This window comes from Triturus cristatus, chromosome 4_1, assembly GCF_964204655.1.
Source record: "Triturus cristatus chromosome 4_1, aTriCri1.1, whole genome shotgun sequence".
Classification (NCBI taxonomy): domain Eukaryota; kingdom Metazoa; phylum Chordata; class Amphibia; order Caudata; family Salamandridae; genus Triturus; species Triturus cristatus.
In genome coordinates this window covers 941,656,616-941,680,958 of record NC_140585.1, presented here as the reverse complement: position 1 = coordinate 941,680,958, position 24,343 = coordinate 941,656,616, and the positions used below count along the sequence as shown (strand labels likewise).

Genomic DNA, 24,343 nt, shown 5'->3' with positions numbered 1-24,343 from the left:
ATTACAGTTGAGAGCCAAGAGTCCTTCTGGGTTAAAGTGCACTTAATAAGTAAAAACATCACACAATTCATGAGTACCATTAAATGTTAGCACGGCCTATATCTAAGGACATCACATTAAACATCTCCCTCTAAAGGAGCCTTTTCTTAACTAGTACTTCAACTTGTTTGGGTCTGAATCGGAGGTTTTGACCAACCAATACTAGACACACGCACCCTGCTGAAAATTGGTGGAATGGCGCATGGAAACTGATTGATTGGTTTATTGCCATAAATCAAATCACAGCCTGACCTTGGACCCTGACTGTTATACCTGCTTTTTGAGATCTTGGGTCCTTTCCCTTGTAAGAATCCTAAAAGGGGATATGGCTATTTTTGGAGGTCCCTGATATTCATGTTGATCCATCAAGTGTCCGTTTTTTCTCTTTGCTCTTACTGGTAAATAGATATGCTCTTCAAAGTTCTACATTTCTTCACCTGTTTCATTGTGCTGTTACAGAACACCTTGGACGTTTTACCTTCAAACTGTCTTTATGGTCGGCATAGCTACCAACGGTGAACTAAAGCACCCTTTGTGAAATATTTTCTCTCTATGGATCAGTCAGTTGGTCTAAACTTTTGCCATTTCTCATTTCTACCCTCATAATTGTAGACCATTTTCATACACAGCCCATCAAATTGCTAAAATGTATTGGAACAATGAATTGCACCATTGACCTGGATGCTAACCCATACCAGATCTTGTGTGAAAGCAGCGTAGTTGATTGTTCGGTCTAGTAAACTGATTAAACCTCTCCTATAATGTTTCGGTCATGGTGCATCACTGGCGCCAGGCAACACTATTTCAATACACTTGGGGGCTTGAGGAGTTTTAAGGATCTACGTGAGCTAACTCCCCACCAAATTAATGTCGCACAAAAAAAGAGCCACGGGTCCAGATTAGAAGGAGGTTAATAAACTGGAGGTTAATAAACTGAATATAATGTTGTGCAAGACATGGGGTTTCCATTTTCAAGACGGTTCCCCTCACACACACCAAAGGTGTCATGCTTCATCATAGGGGGGCCTCCTCAGGCAAAAGACCTACTCTTTGCTTGGTCTACAACCCCCCTCTCTACGAGGGAGGAGCTCAGGGATGATTTTATTGAGTCAGGCTGGGTATCCTAAACCCCTATGAGCTTGGGGTGTGTAAAAAAAAAAAAAAAAGTGCAGTGCTGTAATGCGAGACTGGCTACAGGGTTAGCTATATTTTAACTTTATTCGGCTACCCGGCGTCTGGATTAAAAACAGTGAGGAGCTGATGAAACAAGTGCCAACATTAGAGACAAATGTGTAAATCACTAGACCAGTCTTGCATGACAGATTATATTCAAACAGTTTATTAACCTCCTTCTAATCAAGACCCGTGGCTCTTTTCTTGTGTGACAACACTATATTTCTCTGCAAAGAATCTTTCACAATTACTCTCCTTAGATTCAGCCTTATCTTTGCTCCAAGTGCTGTAAAACACCCCCACTCACCTCAACCTCGTGATGTAGGCATTCTTCAGCTAAAGTTCCCCTTGCATATAACTTGTTTGGGCTTTTACCACGTTAATTTTTAATCTGGAGACATGTACAGCCTACATAACGTAGAACCGTTCTCCCCGATCACCATGGGAAATGCTTGCTCCTTATTAAAAGAAGTTGGGGGGGAAATGTTATAGGTAAGACTTGTTTTACATTTCTACTGCTCAGTGCCAATCTTATATTGTACTCAAAGCTACCACTACAAAAGGGAACTTTAAATAAAGTGATATATATATTTTTTTTTGTCCAGTGTACATGCCAGTGACATGTTTTTTTGTGCATTGTATGCAGGCTGTCCTGGTAAGAAATTGTGTATGAAAGAAAGGTATACAACTAATATTTTTGTAGTACTGCAAATGAAAATGTAGGCTAGAAGACTTTTATAGCACAGTTAAAATGAAGTATAATTTTGTATTTAGACAACTGAAGACATGACTGAAATACCAGAGCAGAGTCTCAAACGGATTAACAGGCCTCCTATTAAGGCATTTTCCTCAGAAGATGATGAATTGGACAGAACTAATAGTGTAATCTATCGCATGTTACCTTTATTTTCTCACAGCTTTTCTATTCTTGCAAGTGAAATTTGGCAATTGAAATTTGGCGCTAGTTGGTTAAGGTTTTCAAATGGGGTGATGGATTTAACCCTGCCTTTTGATATGGCTTTAAAGCTGCCTTTGTTAACACAATGTGGCTTTAGTGGTTTCTGTAATGTTAAAAATACTGGCTCCTGTCGTCTTATAACCAAATTAATGCACTGCTTTAAGGGCCCCGGTGTTTTTTTAAAGACTTGGCCAGGAATGCATGCTAGTTTTGAAATGGATGGTGTCTTTATTTGTTCACTAAGCTGTTGCTCATGCTTATGTTCAATGCTTAAATAGACATTTTCTGGGGAAGCAGTGACTGAGGCTAGTTGGACAAGCAGCTCTACCAAAATTGGACCTCTGCCGACAATTGCTAGGGACACTGCACCAGTATCGAGGAGAACATCAAGAAAAAGGGTGACACGCGGCTTAATTAACTTAAGAATTTATTGATTGGTAAAGAGGGATTAGTAGCACTTATATCTGTTTTTTTTCTTTTTGTTCATAAACAATGACAGGTGGAAGGAGCAGAACAGCCTTTTGATGAAGCAATCATTTCAGGGAGTATTCCCATAACTGAAACACTAAGGTCTTCAAGCAACCAGACATTTGTAACTATATATTTTATTTTATATGTATCCATGTCTTCTATTTGTCACTGGAAGGCTTAGAAACATATTGGTGCAGTTTGAGGTATCGAATACCACAAAGGGCCTGTTATAATGAGTTTGCCTGGTGTATTTTTTTTTTCCCGAGCCAGTTGAGATCAGTTCTATACAATTTTATGCAGCCAGGCAATTTTAGTGGTACTATATAATGTGCCACCACCAACTTGTGAAGCTCAACTATCAATTATATTATGAATATTTACTACATTTGATTGCTATGGGGCTGGTTAGGCTTTCAGTTGCAAGATGGTTGCTGAAATGGTACATCGATAGCTTATCTGTACTGTATTGCTGTGAGGGTTTGAATTCTTAAGAGGCTTACTCAACTGCACATTGGTGTGCTTTAGGACCTAGTCAAGCAATCCGATTATTTTTTTGTCCGTGTTATCCAACAGGGAGTAGAAATAACAAAGTTCGGACTACCTACAAAGGCAACCTCTTTTCATGGCTGTGTCCTCATATGGCGGAATATGATTGATGCCTTCTTCAGTAGCCATTATACAGTCACTAGCATAGTGAGGATCAAAAGGGACACTGTCAGTCTCTTCTGAGTGTTTTTCCATCGTAGTTGGATACACTGATATTTTAGAACACAGTGGTAATTCCGTTAAATCGACTTTGTTAAAATGTTTAATGTGTTAGGTGGTTAGAATTGAGAGAGGTGTGAATTCTGGTGCTTTTGTGAGAATTGGACGGACTGCTGGCATTTTGATACTGAAACTTCTCTGGAAGTCTAAGTTTCTCAAATAGTGTTTATCTTTTTCTAACATTGCTCTAAGATTATTTACACTGCATATTATTTGCAGCCCTTAAACTACTTTTTCTCTGTTCTGCAGGCGCATTCGGACTATGAGAAATACGAGTCTCGACAAGTGGGCAATAAAGTAACGGGAAATTTCCAGCATGCAGCTTCTTTGCTATCAGTCAGTGATTTCTCAGAATTACCCAGAAGAACACCAAAGAAAACACTTATGACCGATCAAGTAAGTGTTAAGTCCTTGCTCCCAATTAAAGGATTGTAAATCATTTTTTTTCTGTAAAAGTTTACTTTATAAAACCATATAACATCACATGTTAATAAAAACAAATAAAATAAAAAAAAAGCACAATCAACACTTGCTTAATCAGAAACATTGAAGATTTTTTTAAAGATTGGTTAGTAGATAAGGGCTGTCTGTGTTTGGAAATGTACTAAACCTTTTGTTCGCCTGAACTTTGATCAGACTAGCCAGCTGTTTTCTTTCAAATGCTTCTTTATCTAGATTCTCGACTGTTGGTAGCATGTCAATTTGTTAACAGTAGTATTGTTTGCAGTTAGTCTCACGCCACATTTACTTTCTTCGGCTCCGAATTGTCTTTTAGAGCTGGTAACTAGTTATACCACACTGTCCTTTCCAACAGAACAAATGTGTTGCAGAGGCAAATTGTTTGGCACTCAATAAAAAATGTCAAAACCAGACCCTGTCCCTGGTCCTTTTCCATTGATCCAAGAAATGTAAAAACTGAAAATGCAATACGGGGAGAAGTCACTTGTGCATAAAGGATTTTTCATATCTTGTTACTCCTTTTGATAGCCACCTGTGCGGAAGACTGCTACACTCTTCTAGAAGTTTGTGTTCTATACAGTCCCTGTGTATATTGTTTAGTTTTGAACCATTAATTTGTTCTAAGATAATTGAACACATGGTGAGAGTTTAAAAGCCAAATACCCATAACTGCATATAGATTATGGCGCTATTTAACCACAACCACCTTACAGATGGAAAACAATGCGTTGTTAAATGCCTGCAGTATCTTCCCCAATACTCTGCTTTCTTTTCCGCTCATAAGAAGTTTTTAAGCGTTGGGTGGGTATGGTCAAATTGGTCTGCTGTCCCCTTCATGGATATCAGAATGCAGCCATTCAGCATCTTCTCAAGAAATATTGCAAGGTTGTTTTTAGTCCCTTTCATCAGCCATAACCAAACCACTGCATTATCTTTGGTCGCCAGGGGCTGTTTTCTGCCCCCTTCTTGCATTTCCTCCATTCTTTACACAAATCCTAGTGAAGCAGTAGTTGAAAACATACTTTTGAAGCTTTAATGTACTTAAATACCATATAGAGCTAGCCAGGCAATCGTCAAGCGCCAATAAGATTTGTGTTCCAACATCACCTGCTCTCCTTTCCTTCGGGTTGTGCGCCTTTGAAGTTCACTCATGTTATCCTTGTGTAAGAATGTCCTCACAAACCACTATGCACTTGATACAGTTATTATATTTTTGCATTTTTTGATGCACAACCGAGATTTGGTTCAGCTACTACAAGATGCACAATTCAGAAGTTGCAGAACTAAAATTGCCACAAGCACATGTTTGGTTGCAGCAGTAATAAAAAGGAGCAAATTCTATATTGAGTGGTAGGCTCAGCTCGAGCACTAAAACAATTAAGTGAAGAATATAACCTTATTGAATAGATTCACTGTGTTTTTAGTGTTAATGTTTCAAAAGGGAAATAAATCCTCTCTTTAATAGATCAGTATTTGTAGCTGAGGATGACTGTGGCTCTGCCTCGTGTTCTTTTTAAAAAAAATATTTTATTTATTGCGGATATTGGAAAAGAATTTGTCGGGGCATCAGCAGCGCATTTGTCATACTGACCTTTTGCAATATACATTAAGTGGGCTTTGAGTACATCTTTCAGCTATTCGCTTTCTTCAACCGGCATCTTTCTGCCATTGGCTGGAGACTGTCTGGCACATCTTGTCTTATTCCAATAGAGTACTCCTGCACCCAACGCTATTGGCTCTTTGGACGCATCCTTCTCCAGTTGAGTGCTTAAATTAAACTGCATGTTGGACTACTGTACAACTATACTTTCCACTCTTGCAGTTTCCCTCCAGTGTCTTTGTAGTCTCACAAAGCTGCATGTGTTAGCGCCTTAAACATTGGCAAAGAAAAAAGGTTAGTTTGTTTTAACTGGATACGGTGTATAGTAGTCTGTTTTTTTTTTTTGTGTTTTTATAAAAAACTTTATAGTGTTTTATTGTTATTTGTAACCTAAATACACACGATTATACGAATGGCAATATGGTGGCGCTTTAGGGAATGTTATAATGCAATCCTAGCCCACTGCCTAGAGCTATGCCAAATGTTAATGGCCCTCTCCTGAGTCTTGGGCGTTGTAACTCAGAGCCATTAATAACTTGTGTAGCCCTGCGGAGCAGGCTGTAATTGGATAATGAAGCTGACCATATTCATCAGGCATAAATGGCCCTGTATTCTTCTGACCACAGTCTCGATATGTGATTTTTGCCATCAGCTGTTTTGTCATTGTCTGTAAAACGAATCTTGCTTCATATTGAAGGAAGCTAAGAACCGGATAGACGACGATGAGATGCCAAAAAAGATGAGGCAGTTGAAAATGACCACATTTGTAACACCAGCAAAAGCACAGGGAAGCATTCTAAACAATATATAATTCACTTGGTGACGGCACTTAACTCCTCAAAATTAGCACAGCGTACGGTGGCACTTCATGTAAGTTTTAGGATGCAAATTTTATAAAGAGTTTTTTTTCCCACCTACTAGGTACTGGAGAAAACGGCAACAGAAGAAAGAAGGTCAAATAAAGATATTCTCAAAGAAATGTTCCCTTATGAATCCTCTACTCCAACAGGAATTAGGTAGGTTTAAAACTTGTCATAAGATTTAGCTGTAAAAAGTTACGTTTATGTTCCGATATTTGACGATTGCAAACCTAGATAACAGTAGAGGGTTTTACAGCAGTGAAAATAAAATTGCTTGTAATTTTTGCTTTCTTCTTGCCTCGAACATTACCTTGTCACTTAGTATGGAGTTTCCACTGACAAACCTTCCCGTTTACATCAGTGAGTTGTAAACACCTTTACTGTCAGGGCTTAGAACAGATTGATATGGAAGAACGATTCAATTTATTTAATTGTGCTACAAGTTTGTCTTTCTAGATGCACCAGGGGTTAATGATGTGAAGCTGTTCTGGACCAAATATAGATAAATGCGTTTATTTGGTTTCTTGAGAATGATTGCAAAATATGGTGGGGCACTTTATATTGTCCCAGCTTCCTTTTCTGTTTTGAATCGCCAGGAATCTGATCACCGGCATGGATCTTGTTTGCTGTATTACATGGTGTACTGGCAGTGATCAAATCAAAGCCAAAATACAAGGGCTGGGTCTTTATAGACGGACAGATATAGTTGATTTCTTGCTCATTGCTGCACTGAACAATGCTGCTTTAAACACCCCTATTAGATGGTTTTGGTGTGTGTGTGTGTATATATTTTATGAATTGGGATGGTGTTTCTTGCTGCCCTGCTGAAGTCCTCCATTAAAGGAAGTAATCCTCCTTGTGAGTCGGCGTCTTCTTTTGGGGCAACCTTTACGTTGGAATATATATGTGTATATATATATTACATTAGTGTGTATATATTAGATCTTCCATTTAGTAATATAAATGTTGTGTGTATGTATATATTACATCTTCCATTCAGTGAAGCCCTCTTGGTTCCTGTCATGGGGATTTAGACCAATTGCCAGATGACATAGAGCTGCTGTCACTGCAGCAAAGTCTACTTGTTCAAATGTCCTCCAAGCTGAACCGGAATGCCTAACCTATAGCACCTCCTGATAGGTAGTTGAAGAATCTAGATACTAATGGCCGTACAGTCTTTATTCTGGCAGCTTTGCCCTCCACACGGCTAATGCAACTTGCCTACTGGATTGATATGTTTGTGCCTTGTGGTAATTGGTGAAATGTGGTGATCAGCCTTCCAGACCTATGGACATGCAGTTTATGAACTTAGTCCGTGATGAATTAAATACATCCAGACTGAGCTTTGACTGCAACTTGGACTCTCCTAACACAGTAGCTCATTCTATTGGCACTTTTGTGATGCCATATTGCCACTGTATTGTCTGGAATACTCAACTCGTGGACATGCCCTTAGACGGCGAGCAGCTGTTCAAGGAACAAGCAGTTTCTTTCCTAGAGAACTTTAAAAAAAAGTTGAACTACAGCTCTTGCAGTGGTGGGGTTTTGGATGGAGGGAAAAGGCTGAGGCTAATCTCGTATCTCAAACCTCTTGACACTCCTCTGGAAAAATTCAAAATGTTGATGTTGCAAGAGGTTCTGGTGGCTTTTGATCCAGAGCCTGGATGATGTCCTTGGACTAGTAAGAAATGTTCTTTCATGTACCAATGCTGCTGTTACACCAGAATCTTCTCTGGTTCTATGTTGGGTTGGAGCACTTCCAGTTCACAGTCCTGCCCTCTCACTTTATCTTGGCCGGCCAGGTGTTCACGAAAGTGATGGTGGTGGGTCTAGCTTGTCTTTGCAGGGCAGCCATACATGTGTTCCCAAACCTGGATGACTGGTTACTACTGGTAGGCTTAACTCTGTTGGTTTCAGACCACGTGATGAAGCTATTTTGTTGCTCACTTCATGATTCTCCAACTATGAAATCTCATCTTAAACTCTGCAGAGGATTATTGTCACTGGTGTCTTTCTTGACACAGTGCCTTTGACGTCCCTTCCGGCTCGAACAAGTGCAGAACATTCATGCTATGAGCCAGGAGTTTCGGACTGGTGCTTCTGTTCGTCAAGATGGGTCTGAGTTGTCTTGGTCTCCTGACCTTGTACATATTGTTGTGCCTCATGCATGTTGGCACATATGTGCTTTGCAGTGAAACCTTTGCCTTTAACGTGCCCAACACTTGTGGTTCCTCTCTGGAAACAATTGCTTGTCAGAGCAGGCATCCCAAGATATTCTGTGGTGGATGTGGATTCAGGCCAAAAATGCAGCACACTGTTCTGACTTTCCCCATCCACAGCTCAAGATGGTGATCGATGTGTAGTTTCTACTTTGGGAAGTTTACCTTGATGAGGTGGAAATCTGAGGTCTGTGTCCACATCAGCTCTCTGGTGCTGTACACCATACTTCTTTCATTGAAGGTCTTTTCTCCATTGGGGGCAGGTCGATCCTGGTTCTTAAGGACAGCATAAGTGCTAAATAGTACTGCATTAAGCATGGTGGTGCAGGGTCAGTCACTTAGCCAGTTCCTTGAATGCAAGGGCAGGTTAACTTGGCAGTCTGAGACCGCTTAATGTCCAGCCTATTGTGCCCTTGAGTTTCCTTCAAGACCTTTTGGGTGATGAATTCAGTGAAACCCAGATTTCCTTTATGCCTTCATATCTCTGATCCCAGGGGTTCTGAAGAAGGCTAAGAAAGAACCCAACTCATCTTAAAAACCCTCGCTTGGGCTTGGAGAGTCTGGTACTCTACCTCCTGCATCTGCTCTCCACTTAAACTGCATTTTTTTAGAGGCTCTAATTTCCCAATAGGAGGTTCGAGTTCTGCTCCCAAGCCTCCACAATCTGCAGTGGAATCAAGTGAGTAAATGGTCTTCCACCAGAGGTGGTGAAAGTGATATGACTGATCGCTGTCCATCTAACTGCTGGTCTGTTTGTTGCCTGATGTGAGGACAGACCAGTCCATCTTCTCCAGGAGATGTCTGACTTGCTTTGCTTTGTTTTGGGCTCAGCAAAGCTTAGCTGTGGGCACGCTTAGTGTTGCGTATCGGTCCTCTCGACTTTTTTGTTTGCGTGATCCGCCTTCTTTCTTATAGTCCAGCAGTTGTGCTGCATTTTTAAAGGGGCATTAATAGGTTTCCCCTCTGCATTTTGTTTATATCTCAGTGAAACTTTAATTTTGTTCTTACCATTTTGATGTTTGCCACTGAGCCAGTCCGCAGATGACCATGAGACTTTTGACCCGCAAGAAAGCTTTTCTCAGACACTTATAGATGCTTTGTCAGCCTATTGCAGGAGTTATCTTTTCAGCCAATTTATACTCCCTCTTTCAGCACAAGACTCCAAGGGGCATATTATCAAGAACGGCGTTAAAATTATCGCCGCTTTAGCGGCAGGAAACTGCCGCTAAAGCGGCGATAATGGGCTCGAGAATATGCCCTCGAATTCCAATAGAAGCCCATGTTCTGGTGTGAACCTGGGCTTCTATTGGAATGCTCAAGGGCATATTCTCAAGCCCATTATCGCCGCTTTAGCGGCCGTTTCCTGCTGCTAAAGCAGCAATAATTTTAACTCCATTCTTGATAATATGCCCTCAATGGTGGTACCATCATAAGATTTTACTGAAGATTCTTAACTGGAGCACTGTTCATTGGGTGGGGAAATGTTGCCCCTTTTGTTACTTGCAGTTTAGAAGTTTGAATCCTAATATAGAACAGTAAGCTATTAACTATCAAAGCGCTGCATATCCATTCATTGCAATGGCAGAAAACCTACGACAGACCACCCGAGCGGAAGAGTAATTTAGCTTTTGATTGTAAGAACGAGGCACAGTAGGGCAGCCTATTCAAGGGAGTTCCTCAAATACTAAAATAGATGCCTAAATAACAGCCACCCTCTGTACGTCTCAAACCACAAAGTGACTAGCTAGAATTCAAGCTCTGCATTTTCGACCCCATACCTCCGCCTATGCTGTAGGTACCACAAGGGAGAGGGGCTGCAGCTTGCAAAGAGAAGAACTTTAAAAACACAGCGTGTACTTTCTGAAAGTACACGCTGCTCACCGAGGCCTCTAACCCCACCACTGCTTTTGCCATTCCCTCAGGATATCCGATCCTGAAGGAGGATCGTGCTGGGGGCAAGGGTGGTGGAGTTGCAATTATTTTTAAAAAGGACATCTCCTGCAGCATAGTCACTATAGGAGAATTGGAAGGGGTGGAATGCTTGGGCCTGGATTGTGTACTATCAGCACACCAATCCCTGGCCGGAGTCTTAATATATAGGTCCCCTGGGCTAGCCGGGAATTTTCTCAAATCAGTCAATCTCACCAAGTATAAGCATTTGCTGGTACTGGGTGACTTCCATATTCTTATGGACAAACCAGCAGAGCAGGAGTCCATCTCACTGATTAATTACCTTGCCATCTTCAATCTGTCCCCTTATGTTTGTCACCCCACCCATGATGGTCACACCCTCGATCAGATTGTTTCTAACGTAGTGCTCCAAATAGATGTGCCTTTACCATTTAGTATGGTCCGATCATTACCTGATAGAATTAAGGTGGGTAGGTTGGTAAGATGCTCTCAATCTTACATGAAGCAGCGAGCAACTACCTCAAGACTCTTCCATCGAATCACTCTAGCAGCCCTGAGCGAAGCGCTAGTCCTTCACCTGCTTTCATTCAGTGGCAATCCGGAGAGGTATGCTCTCTGCTTGAACTGGTTGCAGCAGCGCTCCCAAGAGCTTGCTCCTACTCGCTCTTCTAAGTCAGCTAGAATTTCTGCCCCATGGTTCAATGAAGCTATTAGGCAGAGCAAAAGCGCCTGCAAACTTCTCCAAGGACAATTAAATCTATAAACAAGCCTTAAAAGTACATCACAATAAAATCTGAGGCAAATAAACATTTATCTCCTCCAAAATGGAGTCCTCTGGTATTAAAAGCAAGGCCATTTTCAAAATTGTGAAAAGACTTTTCTTCACCGAATGCGGCTGCCAGGCCGTTTACTCCTACTATGGAATGGGCAAGCCAAATTGCCTCCTACTTTCATGACAAATCCAAAACTATTCAAGACTACTTTGCAGAGACCCTCCCGGCTGAGGGATGGAGCCCAGAATCATTAACAACCGGAGCTCCCGTAGAGAGTCCATGTCTAACAGTTCCCCCTCTTCTTATGGAGACTTCCCTGGAGATTATGAAGGGCCTTAAGTCTGGCTCCCCCACGGACCCTTACCGTGCGAAAGTGCTGGCCTCGGTGGCCGAGGTAATTAACCCAGCTGCTAATATTGTCCAACTCCTCGCTGAGGAATGGCCAGGTGCCATGCAGATGGAAAAATGCTAAAATTCTACCACTGCTAAAAAAGCCTTCTGCCGACCCTTTGGTGGCGTCCAACTATAGACCTATCTTACTCCCGTTTTTCCCAAAGCCCTAGAGAAATATGTGAACTCAGTTATCACGGATTACGTAGAAACTAATCACCTTTTCCACCAGAGCCAGTCCGGTTTTAGATCAAATTTCAGCACTGGGAGAGCTGTGCTCAGAATTTGAGTCCATCAAGGAGAAGCTGGATAAAGGAGGTAAAGCGGTGTTGATCTTGCTGGACCTCTCTGCGGCCTTTGATACCGTGCCACATGACCGACTCGTGCTTAGATTACAGGAGTGCGGCATGGGTGGCATGATACTTAAGTGGTTCTCCTCCTTTTTGGAGGATAGATACCAAGAGGTCTGGTCCCCTCCTTTCCCTGCTCTTTTCCCACTATGAAGGTGGGTGTCACTCTGTTATATCTTGAGCCTGACGCTTTTCAACCTCTACATGTGTCCCCTTGCTCGCCTGGCCGAAGCTTGCGATGCGACAATCTCCTATGCGGACGTCACGCAGCTTCTGTTTACATGTGATAAGGATGAGGACTTTGTAGGGGAGAAGATCAACAAATGCCTGACTGGGGTTTTTACATGGCTCAGAGAGAATCCACTTAAATGTAACCCAGAGAATTTGTAGGTAATATTCTTTGGCTCTCCTTCTCGGGATGAGTGGGAACAATGGTGGCCATCAGACATGTCCCATCCCCTCGCCTCGGTTAACACTGTCAAGAACCTGGGTATTAAGTTGGATGACACCCTGTCCGTGATAGCCCAAATCCAACCAGTCGCAGGAACTTGTTTTGGCCTGCTGCGGATGCTCAAGAAATGTCTACCCTATTGCCTCTCACCCACAGGAAGACTGGTCCGAGCCCTCATTGTCTCGAGGTTGGACTATGTAAATGTTCTGTAGCTACCTACTGAAGAGACTTCAGGTGGTTCAGAATGCGGCCGCCATGGTGGTCCTCCAGCTTGGACCGAGAGCTCGGATCTCACCTCACCTGAAGGCTTTACATTGGCTTCCCGTCCGAAAAACAATCTGCTTTAATGCCTTGGTTTTGGCTTTTAAGGCTTTACAAGTTACGGGTGCACACTATCTGAGAAGTAGTCTTACACTGTGTCCCTGGCAGAACCTTGAGGTCATTTCACGGCATCAGGCAGTTGTTCCCAAGTTTTCTCGCACCCGTACTGGTGGCTGCTCTTTCCAAGATCAGGCTGCATGAGTCTGGAACTTCCTGCCAACAACACTTAGACAGGCGTTGGATCTATTTACCTTTAGGAAACTGCTGAAAACCTGGCTGTTCCAGCAACAAACTTAAGGTTTTTTTCCCCCCTTTCAGGGACAGTAAGTGTCCAGCTCCGAGGGTCATAAGCACAGGGACACACTTCCTGGGTAGCTGTGCGCTTTACAAATACCTTTTAACGTAACATAACATGCTGATTCTGCGGTATGCCTCCTTGTCATTTGTATGTCAACCTGGTCAAGTTTTATTTCTTATGTATCCACAGCTGTGGTTCTTATGTTTAAGGATTATCTCCTCCCTCTGCTATGTCTTGTAGTGTTGAAGTGTTGCATTACTTTTTGCATATAATAAGATTTGTCTTTTCGAATCTCCGGATGGTGTTTACAGCTATGTAGATGGTTTATTCTTTTGTTTTACTCTGATTTAGAGCTTAGTCTCGGTTATACCCCTTATTGGGTATGTGACTTACTCTATGTAGAGTATTGGGTTGCTATTGTATAGCTCTTCAGAAATGCTACTTTGTAGTCTATTTCTATACTGTAGATCTCTGATATACAGCTTCTGGGACTTCATTTTATGTTCTCTTAAGGACTATGGTAGTTGGCTAATAACTGCTCTTTTCCTCTTGCGATGCCCTCCAGGGGGTTTTGTTACCCCTTGCACGATTTTTTTTTTTTTTTTGGGAACCAGTGTTTCCAGTGCTTTTTGCTTTCTCTTTTTGAGCGGACTTTGTATTTATTATGAGTGCTTCAATTCTTTGAAGAGATTGAGCAAGTTGGAGCATTGCTCCATTTCAGAGTATATACTTTGCATTCTTTTGAATGCTATTTGCTTGTGAGTTCTTCCTTTAAAGTAAAAGGAACAGCGTCTAGTTTGGACATGAATATTTCTTCAAGTGCAGGCAGCCTGTCCCTGCTCCACTTTGTGATGTGGTAAATTGGCAGCTAAAGGTTTGTGATGCACGGGTTGGTCTTACTTTCAGCAAGACCAACCTATATTTGGTAATCCATGAAAGTTTGTTTTTTATATATATATATATATATATATATATATATATAGTGTTTTTCTTTTTCCTATGATGTGCTTTATATACTTGGTTCTGTCGGATCCACATTTCCTGTCTTCTGGACAGGATGTACTTGTTTACAGCATTTCTCATCTCGTGAGGAATCATGACTGTTTTTTCTTGTGGTGTCAATTCTTTAGACCACCTTATGACAGACTGCTTTATGTTATGGCAAGTTACCTGCAGTGTTGTATTGGTGACGTAGTACCCCCTTTTCTTTCTCGGTTGTGTATTTTTGCTGAACTTCTCATTTCAGTGGGTTTTTGGTATGCGGTGTAGATTTGATAAAATATGCTGCTGTTTCATATATTGTCTTGTATCACAGGTGTCGTATGTACGTCTTGACAAGGATTTATTTTATAAGCTATTTTGGCACTGCACTTAGTGCTTTTTGGAACTGGTTTCCCAGTTCTAGTTAGTTCTTATGTATACAGTGTATACAATACTGTATTGTGTTTCCATTTCTCCTTAACAAGTGTAAGGGTTTTAAGCAAAAATGCAGTTCTCTTCTCGCTTGGCTTGGTGTTTGACCTTATTCAGGGCTCGAAATTGTGTTCAGTCTTTCAGACTATGGCACTGAAGACCATACAGAGGCCAACTTTACACTTTCTGACGGTAGTTATTGGTCAGTAAGATTCTGTGAAATGCTGGGTCAATCTGAGTATCCAGTGACACATTTGTGTGTATATTTAATATATATGCATGTATGTACGTACATACATACACACACGCTCCTACTTCCAAAAGAAAGTCTGTTCTCTCGGGTTTCAGGATGGTTTATTTCAAAGAGCAGACTCGTTTCGGCGATAGCCTTTCTCAATGCTCGTCCAAACAGTTTTTTTGCCGACTCTTTTAAAGGTGTTCATTCACCATGTAATTTCTTGTCTAGAGAGGGGAGGGATGCTTGATTCACTGTGCTGTTGTGGGTGCCATCTTGGGTGTATCCTAATGTTGCCCTGAATGGGAGTGTCCTCGCGAACCATCCTGAAACCCTGTGAGTGTTGACACTGTCTTTTGGAAGTAGGAGCATTCATAATGAGTTCCAACATCTCATGGAGCACCCGCCCAGGAAGAGTTCTACAAGTGCCTGGTGGAGTAGGAGCTGTTATACATAAATGTGTCACCAGATACTCGGATTGACCCAGCAATTAACAGAATCTTACTGACTCATAACTACTGCCAGAACGTGTAAAGCTGATTTGGCAACTAGTGGAGATGCCTGATCCCCTGTTCTCGCCCCACTTTTTGGTGGCAGGCTAGGTGGGAAAATTGGTAAGCAGAGTAGGAGTGTCCACCTGGGCCTGGCACACCCCTAGGATGACCAGGAGCGTAGGTGAACCACCACTCTTCAAAATTCTCCATCTTGGTATGGAAAATTAGGCCCAGTAGAAATAGGGATGTGCCAGTTTCCCAAACGGGAGAGTGCACCCAAAGGGTGTAGTCACCCTAGGGGACAATAGCCATTGGCTACTGCCCCCGGCCTCAGTAACACCTTTAAATGTAGTATCGAAGGGATCTCTTGAACCTTGTTTCTCTGATTAGATGACCTATGAAGGACCGAAGAGTCGTGCAGCAGTCGAAGACAAGTGGTTCAGACCCAGCCCTACTGGCCTCCCTCCTCCTCCAGCAACCCTGCTCCAAGAAACGGGGGTGTCCAGTGGCCAGCAACTCTCCAGTAACTGTAGAGACATGGGCAGCCTTCAATAAAGGCACTGTCTCCTGTGGACATCATATTTGTCCAACAAAAGCAACCTCCAACAAGGACTCCAGTACCTCCTTCAACCTAGACTCCTCACCACTCTGTATCCGTCGTCCTCTGCCCTAGTACAGGTGGCCCAAAGATCCAGTGATGTCTCCCTGGCGAGCCTGACCTGGGATCCAGTGTTGGACGACCTCTCCTGAACTTCACCACGATGCCTGTAGCTTATCTTGAAGGGTCCTCCCGATCGCGACCGTATCTGGTGAAAGAAACCCACGCCCAAAGACACCCCTGCACCCGCAGCCCCAAGGCTTTTGAGTGACCAAACAGTGTCCTGGCATGCCCCTACAATCCAACTCCCGTCTCCAGTAGTTGGATTCCTTCAGCCAGTCTTCTGGTCCAAGCCTGCAGCAGATTTCTTCAACAGAGGATCTCCATTGATTCCTATAGGGGAACCAACACTCTTTTGCACCCGGCCACCCCGTGCCACTGGGGGTGCTACTTGGTTGCACCTTCAGTGCTGACCTCAACCCCCAGGGCCCGTGTCCCTGAACCACACCTACAACCAGTGCCTCTTCGAGGTACCCTCATCTACTATAGGCGAACATTGGGCCCAGTGACCTTTGCAACTGACTGATCCAGTGCTACTGGTGGTGCAGTGCCTACCTTGGTCAGACCCTTGCCCTGTGTATGTTAAACCCTTCAAAGACTTAACTTTTAAGTAGAGGGCTTACCTGAAAATTACTTACTTGTTTATCCTCCCATAGGATTGCGTTAATTTTCTCTGTATTGTACCAAGTGTTGATTCTGAGAATTATACAAAGTATCTCCTTTGACATTGAAAAGTATTACATGCAACTGTAGTGTTTTGAATGCTTATACAAACATTTGTCAACTGTATATAAAAAGTATTACATTTCTGAAAAGTCTACTTGCCTGTAACTGAGTTCAGCTTGGTTCCTAAAATAAAAGTAACTAAAGTAATATTTTTGCAAAGCATTGGCCTGGAGTTAGTCATGGAGTGTGTGTTCCTGCCTTGAATGAATGTGTACAACAAATGCATTCACACTACCCTCTGATAAGCCTAACTGCTCAGCCCAGCTACCACTAAAGTGAGAGTAAGATATTATCTACTTTACCCTCTGCTATACCTTTGGGGACTTACTGACCTCTGTGCGCACTATGTATTTTTGATATTGCAAATACAGAGCCAGCTTCCTAAAGATCCCACCCGAGTATTCTCTGGGAGCTAAACATTTTTTTTTTTGTTTTGTTTAATATAGGAACCATTACAAGCCAATGGATTCTTGCAAAATGTGAGCCCAAGTAAAGATTTGCTTCTATGGTGAATGTATTACTTTTGGTCCTCATGTTCATATCTTCCCAACTAGTGAGTCAAGACTGCCTTCCTCAGAGCATTGTCACTTTAGGAGTCCCTCTGGGCTCCGTTGCTGTACACCACGAACCATGTCATACAGAACATAAACTCTTTTGCAAAGCGAGAGTATGAGGTAGTAGTTTTGCGAATGTCTGACCCAAAATGCTGCTGTTAAGGCTGACAACTTTGGCCTCAGTTTCACAAGAATGGAGCATAAGTAGTGAAAATTAGAGGGAAGCAGTGGAAGGGGGCAAAAAACTGTGAGGGATCGGAGACTCGCTATTTAATGCTGGCTGACTAAGGAGGTGCCTACTCAAACCATGTACAACTCTTCTGTAACTCGCTGCGGCTGAGTGAGGGAATATTTCAGTCTCTAAGCTAGAGTTAAGCTAGAGTATTTCCCTTTGAGGAATGCTCATCTAACACTCAGTACTACTATCACACCGTTCAATCCTTGGCCACTTTGGTGCAATCGTTCTTATGTGGCCGTGCAATTTAGGACATTTTTGGTCTAGAATTTTGCATATGACTCATGTTTGCCAGCTCGTGCAATTTATTCCAGACTTTATTCTCAGGCAAATAAAAACTACAATTCTCAGAATGCACCAATTTAATGAAAGGCCTGGTCCAAAAGCATTATGCCCCGTGTTTATTGATTGAGGTAGTCAAATATTTACATATGATGGTGCATATGTAAATATTTACAAAGAGTAGCAAAGCACCACAGATTTCCAAACAAACTTGGTGCTTCTTAGCATTTCACAATAAAAGGGAATGCTACATCTATTTACAGTTTTGCACACACATTTCAATGTTGGCAAAAGTTTTTTTTGGTTTGCTTTCATACATTCATGCTTTCATACATTCATGCTAAATGTATTTGTGCTTTAGGAAAAAAAAACATTACTGTTTTGTACTTGATAGCATGTGTCAGGAAAAAATGCAATCTAAATTTCAGGTTTTTTTTAACCAACAGCTAGAGAGGTGTAGCACAGCTCTGCTATGATAATCAGGAAATTAGCTAGGCATTACAAAAAATACCTGCATCAAAGTGCAGTGCTTTATAGCAGCACTATTTCTTCCAGCCCCAGAAGGCCAAAAATGAAAACCGATATTTTTAGTATGAAATAAAATTTCTTTCCTGAGCTGTAGGGTATGCATAGCTCGTTCAACCCCTGTCAAAGGAGTTCTACTTGCCAACACCCTCGTAGTCCCTTGGAACTTGTGCGTAGGGCCTCTGATTACACAGAAGTGAAAGTCCAAACTGTGATGGTGTGTCGAATACAATGTGGTATATTTGAAATTATGCTATTTGTGCAGTTGTATTACTTAGATGAGAGGTCCCAGTACTTTCAAATGCATAGCCTTCATGGGAAGGAAACCTGCACAAATTCATCTGGTCCACAAACAATTATTTTATTTCTTTGTTGTAAGAACTCTTAAGTGCCCTGTGTATGTCACAGAGCACAATATGTTTAAAGTGTAGTGTTACAGAGAGTAAACGTTCCCACTTGTTAGATTTAAAGGTGTGACTCTTATGTGACACATCAGTTTTGCAGCATGAATCCTTTTCCGGATTTACATGCTGTGCATCTATTCCACCATCTAGTGGTTTGGTCCAGTAATACATTTAAAAAAAACTTGTTTCAGGCGCATTGACCACCACCATTCTGTGTTAATTCCAACCCTTGTGTGACGTCACACAGCGCCTCGAAGTTCCTGTGCGTGGTCATTTTCGTTTTTTTTTTTTCCAGCATTCGGTCTGGAAGCACGATGGAGGCGCAGCGAAGAATCCCAGTGAATAACCGAAGAAAGATAGGATAATACCAAGGGCCACGGGAAGAGTGTACGTACAGAGAACGGGAGAATTCTCGACCCTCCGTTAACCCCCGTCCCCCTGCCCTGCCGGTAACACCCACGTGGCTGGAGAATGAAGGAGAGGCAGCAGAGGGTCATGGAAAATACCCTTTTTAAGTTCTGTCCTAACTGCAAGTACAAGTACGCGCAGAGGGATCCACACTAGGTCTGCAATCGGCGCCTACCGTAAGACCACAAGGAGGAAGATTGAGAAGCCTGTGCCAAGTTCATGCCAAAAACCCTCAAGGTACAACGCCGACAGATTAGCACACCACACCATGGCTAGTACCCACAAGATGTTGGAATCTCAGACGCTGGCCTATCCAGTGAAGACTAAGAATTTTTAGGAGGCCGAACCAGCGCAGGAGGGTGCGGGTGGGGGACTCGCGTCCATTACGCTGAAAGGGGGAAGCATCCAAGAAGTCCGCGAAAGAATGTAACTAAAGGCCCGAACGCGAAGTCTTGGATTCACATTCCTCATAAGCAGCCTCTGTGTTGAAACACCCGACGACTGAAGGATGGCACAGAGGACAGAGGATTCTAATCCAGGCAACACACGACCTGCTACCCAGCCACCTGGAACCAGACACACAATCTGTGTGGCTCCTCAATACCTAGAATTCGGGCACCTACAGCTACCTCCAAAGACAATGGAAATCCTGGAAAGGTGGGGGGGGTGGCGGTATGGGCTAAAATACCAAGCACTAGGAAGTGCACTACAGAAGTGGGACAGGTACTTCACTGGTGCAGAGACAATGAGACGTTGGAAACTAGGACTGAGCACGAGACTGTACACCTTACTCCTCTGCTGGACAGCAGCTTGATCTATGCATCGCTAAAGGTTCACCTGTCCGCAATAGTAGTCTACACCACAGGTACAACAGGGAGCAGCCTCTTCACACTCCTGGTGGTGAAAAGAATCCCCTTGAGGTACCAAAGAGTAACGCTACCACTGAGGGTGGCTCCAGCGCCAAAGAGGGACCTGAACATATTGCAATTGCTAACAGAGCCTTTTGAACCTATTTGCAAGACGGATTTAAAGTCTTAACCTTAAAGACCCCCTTCCTAATAGCGATATTGTCCCTACAGTCTACGAGCTATAAGCACTGACTATACAAGAGCCATACCTACAAATCCACGAGGACAGGGTTGTCCTATGAACAAATCAATGGTTCCTACTAAAGGTTGGGCATCAGTTCCACTTCAACCAAAGCATCCACCCACCAGCCTTTTTTTTCAGAAACTGAAGACACAGGCTGAGAATTAGCTGCGCACACACTGGATGCGGTAGGGGCTCTAATGTACACTGGGGCTAGAAAGATCTTACCCATATACCCACAGCTCATTCAACCAGAAAAAAGGGTGCAACACTAGCATTCCTAGCAAACCTACCGATTAATGATTTCTGCATGGCTGCAACTTTTGTCATCTCTACACACCTTCACAAAAGAATACTACGTGGACATCCAGTTGAGCAATAAGGCACAGGTTGGACAGAATACTCCCAACACCTCTTTGCCAACACACCCGCATTTCATCCCAACCTGCCCAAGGAACAAAATACTGGTACATAATTGGATGCGCAACATGTGAATCCAGAAAGATTCATGCTGCAAAACAAAATGGTTACTTACCAGTAGAAGTAGTTTTGCATCCGGGGGAATTGTCTGGATTGACATGCAACCCACCGGAACTGGAGGAAGAAGCAAACTGGCCAAAAAAAAAAAAACCCCATCTAAAATGAAAAAAAGGTGGAGGGAGGGGAAACCTTAATAAATAAAGGAGGAAAAGAAAAATGAATTTGAATATGGTGACCACGCACAGGAACGTCCGGGGCGCCATCTGTCCTCACATAGCGGATGAACTTTAATCCAAATAGTGTCCAAAATGCACAACCTTTAGGTGCTAGGAAAGACCAACACGTTTCTGGACACAACTTCTAGTTGGCAGAGAAGATACAGACCAGAAAATTATTCAAGCTGCAAAACAGCGCCTACTGGTAAGTAACAGTTTTGTTCTCAAATGTATCTTTTTTTTGTTTTGTTTTTCGTGCTCCTACTTTTGTGTCCTTTGAAATCTTTTATTTTAAAACACTGCTGTACAAACCAGTATTTTATATATTTTGGTACTTGTCACAGTATTCCGCCCTATGGAATTCAAGACATTGTAGCTGCAAAGAAAATATACAACCTATGCGAGATTCTTATAAAATTCGAGAGCTTAACTACTGATTAGTGTTTGATCTATACATGAATGTGTATATTGACAAAGGAGTCCTTCTCTCCCTAGTTGGATTGCATGTAACTGTTTCAGAAAAAATAAAAATCTAGGAATTACTTTTTCTCATAATCCTGCCCTTTTTGAAAAAACGTGCTATAAATGGTGCAAGAAGCTTTTAGAAGTGTTTAAAGCACTCCAACGTAGAAAGTTGACCATACTTCTAAAAGTAGGTCCTGTCCTTGGACACCATGGATAATGGCAAGAAAACTTAAATTTTTAGTGGGAGGAATGACAATTTGAGGCCCGAATTTAGTTTATTTTTCTGAAGTTATCTGCATAACTGGGGGGGTAGGTGTGTGTGTGTGTGTGTGTATGTGTGTATGTATGTATGTATGTATATATATATATATATATATATATAATTTTGTGTGTATATATGTGTGCCCAGTACTGTGGTATTGTTGGGGAGGGGGGGGGAGTTTATAAATTGATGTCCGCACAAGATGTCTTGCTTGTATATGGTCCTGTGAGTTCTGGTAGTTTGAATTTCTTATGTTTAGTATTTGTCAGTTTAAATGTATAACTGATGGTTCACTTGTATTTCACAGTGTGAGTTGCCGCAGACCCATCAAAGGAGCCGCTGGCCGACCTGTGCATCTATCTGAATACAAAATGGAAGAAAATTATTCAGCAAAATATGTCCCAAAATATACTACCTTGGTGGATTCCAAACCTCAACTAGCAAAGAAAGGACGCACTCTTCCTGTATGGATAAAAATTATTATTTTTGTTCTTGTGGCAGTCTTCTTGTTCTTGGTGTATCAAGCTATGGAAACAAATGAAGGAAATCCATTTACTAAATATCTTCATTAGAGCTACAGAATACCCACTCATCTATTTTTTTATAACTATCGGAACAGAACTTCTGCCCTCTGGTCAACACAAACGTACTTAAAATATATTCATAACTGGTTGAGTCATATGTACACAAGTGGACTTAAAATGCATTTGTAACTGGATTTTAGGAAGTCACTTTGTGCCATACAAAGAGAAATGTTTTTTTAATTGGGTATCTTGAAACTTTTTTAGGCTGTTATTTTTTAATGTGGACCTCTTAAAGCTGATTCTGAAGAAAATACTACGTTTTACACAACCATCAATTTTTGAGGGCAAAACTGTGAATGTGAAGCTGTGGTGTTGTCAGACTACATACTGACAAGTTCTTAAATTCTGACTTTTATGTGAAACATTTGGACTGGAAAGGAGGTAGTCCAATAAGGCAGAATAATAAACTTTGCAATTCCTTCAAGCATTGTAAGTTGCTGAGTCAAAGATGGCAATAATATTTTACGTAGAAAACTAACTTTTCTAGCAGATCATTGTAACTGTAATTTGCTGTATTATGTATCAAATTCTTAGTATTGAATTTACAACCCTTCATTTGCGTGCAACATTAAATTCTTTTTAGTAATTCACTGTTTTAGTTATGTAGTAGGTGCTTCATAATTATATCTATTTTGCAAGGTAAACTGGTCTCGCAAGAATATATTTATTAGCATTGTGTGATAATAAAGTTTTCATAAACCGTACATAGATATCCTGTTTATAGAAATAATTCAGATTATCAAGGTTTCCCAAATTCTACATTATTGTTCTTGAATTTGTCCCTTTAACAAATCAAATTTATTTTGGTATCTTAGCTTGATACTTAAAACTGACATTACATTAGCCTATGCTAATATCTGCTAGATAACAGACTTAAGAGAACTCTGCATTATCCTTTGTATGACAAAGCAAATTTAGGTGTTGTGTGATCTTTGTCTGAAAAACCTCCCCAACAGTTTTATTTATAAAAATATATTCCGAAATGCTGTCTTGCAATTGTGATCTACAATATGAAATATGTAACGAGTTGCTCTGTTTGGTTAAATCCTTCAGTCATGCCACAATATAAGTTACTAAGACTACTGGATATTTATCTCTGGTAGTGTGTGTGTGTGTATATGTATATATATATATATATATATATATATATCACAACAGTAGTCACATAGACGCCCATCTATATCTACTTTACCCTGTTTGTACAGCCTTTGGCTATTCTTTGTGTTTAGCTGGGAATCCTCAATAGAACTAAGCATGTAGAATGTGATTGTTTAATTCTTTACTAGTAAATTACAGTCCTGCTTTAGACTTCTATGATGTTATGCTCCACACAAGATGGGTAAAAGTACCCCCATGGCGCATGTGCAACTCATCCTCGTCCAAATTCCCCTCCCCACCCTCATCCCATGACTTCAGTTTCTCAACAACTCCTTTGTATTGCTACACAGGGTATTTTGCTCAGTGGTTATTCACAGGAGGTTTTAAAAAAAAAAAAAATCTTTTTACTATCCCTTGACTAGATTCCGTGAATGTATTTCCTTATTGTGAGTAATTCTTGACATTTGACTTATTCAGGGTCTTCAACAGGCTTTTGGGTCTGAGCTGATTTCCTGGCCCGAAATAAGGAACTTTATAACTTGGGAGAGTTTTGTATTCAACTTAAGGTATCTGTAAAGGCCCAACACCATACTTGAGTGGTTAATCGTCTGGTTTTATTCTTCATGCCTGTCTGTGCTCGTCAGTGGCCTACCTTAAAGTACGATTTTGTGGTACTGTTCCTCAGCTTACAAGATGCGTTCTGGACCTAACATGGTCCATGCCTGTGGTGTCCTTAGGGCAAAGTGTCGTGTGTGTGTGTGTGTGTGTAAATTTCAAGCTGGGATCCTGTTTGTTGATCCGTGTTGTAAACTGGGTGACTGAGGCACTGTTCCCGTTCTGGATCACCAGGATGTCGTCAATGTAGCATCTCCACAATCGTATGTGCTTCATGAAGGGGTTGTCATCATGTAGTATATTTTTTTTAAAAAGCTGAATGCATACAACCCTGCCATGCTTGAAGCTAAAGTGCTGCTCATCGATGTTGTGAAGGTCTGCAAATATAGGGTACTTTCAAACTCAAACATTCTTCTTGAGGGCTAGGCGTGAGCAGTCTAGAATGAAGAGCTCGGGCGTGATGTATTCCCACTCTCCCTGATCCGGGGCTTCTTGTATCACTGTCAGGGTATCCTTCTGAGGGAGGCTCTTTTATATAGGCTCTCTACATCAAGATTCAGTAA

At 41.7% G+C, this 24,343-nt stretch overlaps 1 protein-coding gene across 4 annotated transcripts in view; it reads left to right on the top strand.

Moving 5' to 3' along the window:
• The window catches only part of TMPO (thymopoietin), an 82,419-nt gene extending 59,648 nt beyond the window's left edge, over positions 1-22,771 (top strand). For 2 of the 4 annotated variants that reach the window (XM_085653825.1, XM_085653826.1), the window contains exons 5-10: positions 1,987-2,094; positions 2,449-2,568; positions 2,670-2,762; positions 3,656-3,802; positions 6,387-6,481; positions 21,791-22,771. In XM_085653825.1, coding sequence (XP_085509951.1) covers positions 1,987-2,094; positions 2,449-2,568; positions 2,670-2,762; positions 3,656-3,802; positions 6,387-6,481; positions 21,791-22,055 — 828 coding nt within the window. In that variant the 3' untranslated portion in view covers positions 22,056-22,771. The remainder of the gene's footprint in view (positions 1-1,986; positions 2,095-2,448; positions 2,569-2,669; positions 2,763-3,655; positions 3,803-6,386; positions 6,482-21,790) is intronic. The other 2 variants (XM_085653827.1, XM_085653828.1) reach the window with 2 other exon arrangements.
• The last annotated feature ends 1,572 nt before the right edge of the window (positions 22,772-24,343 follow it).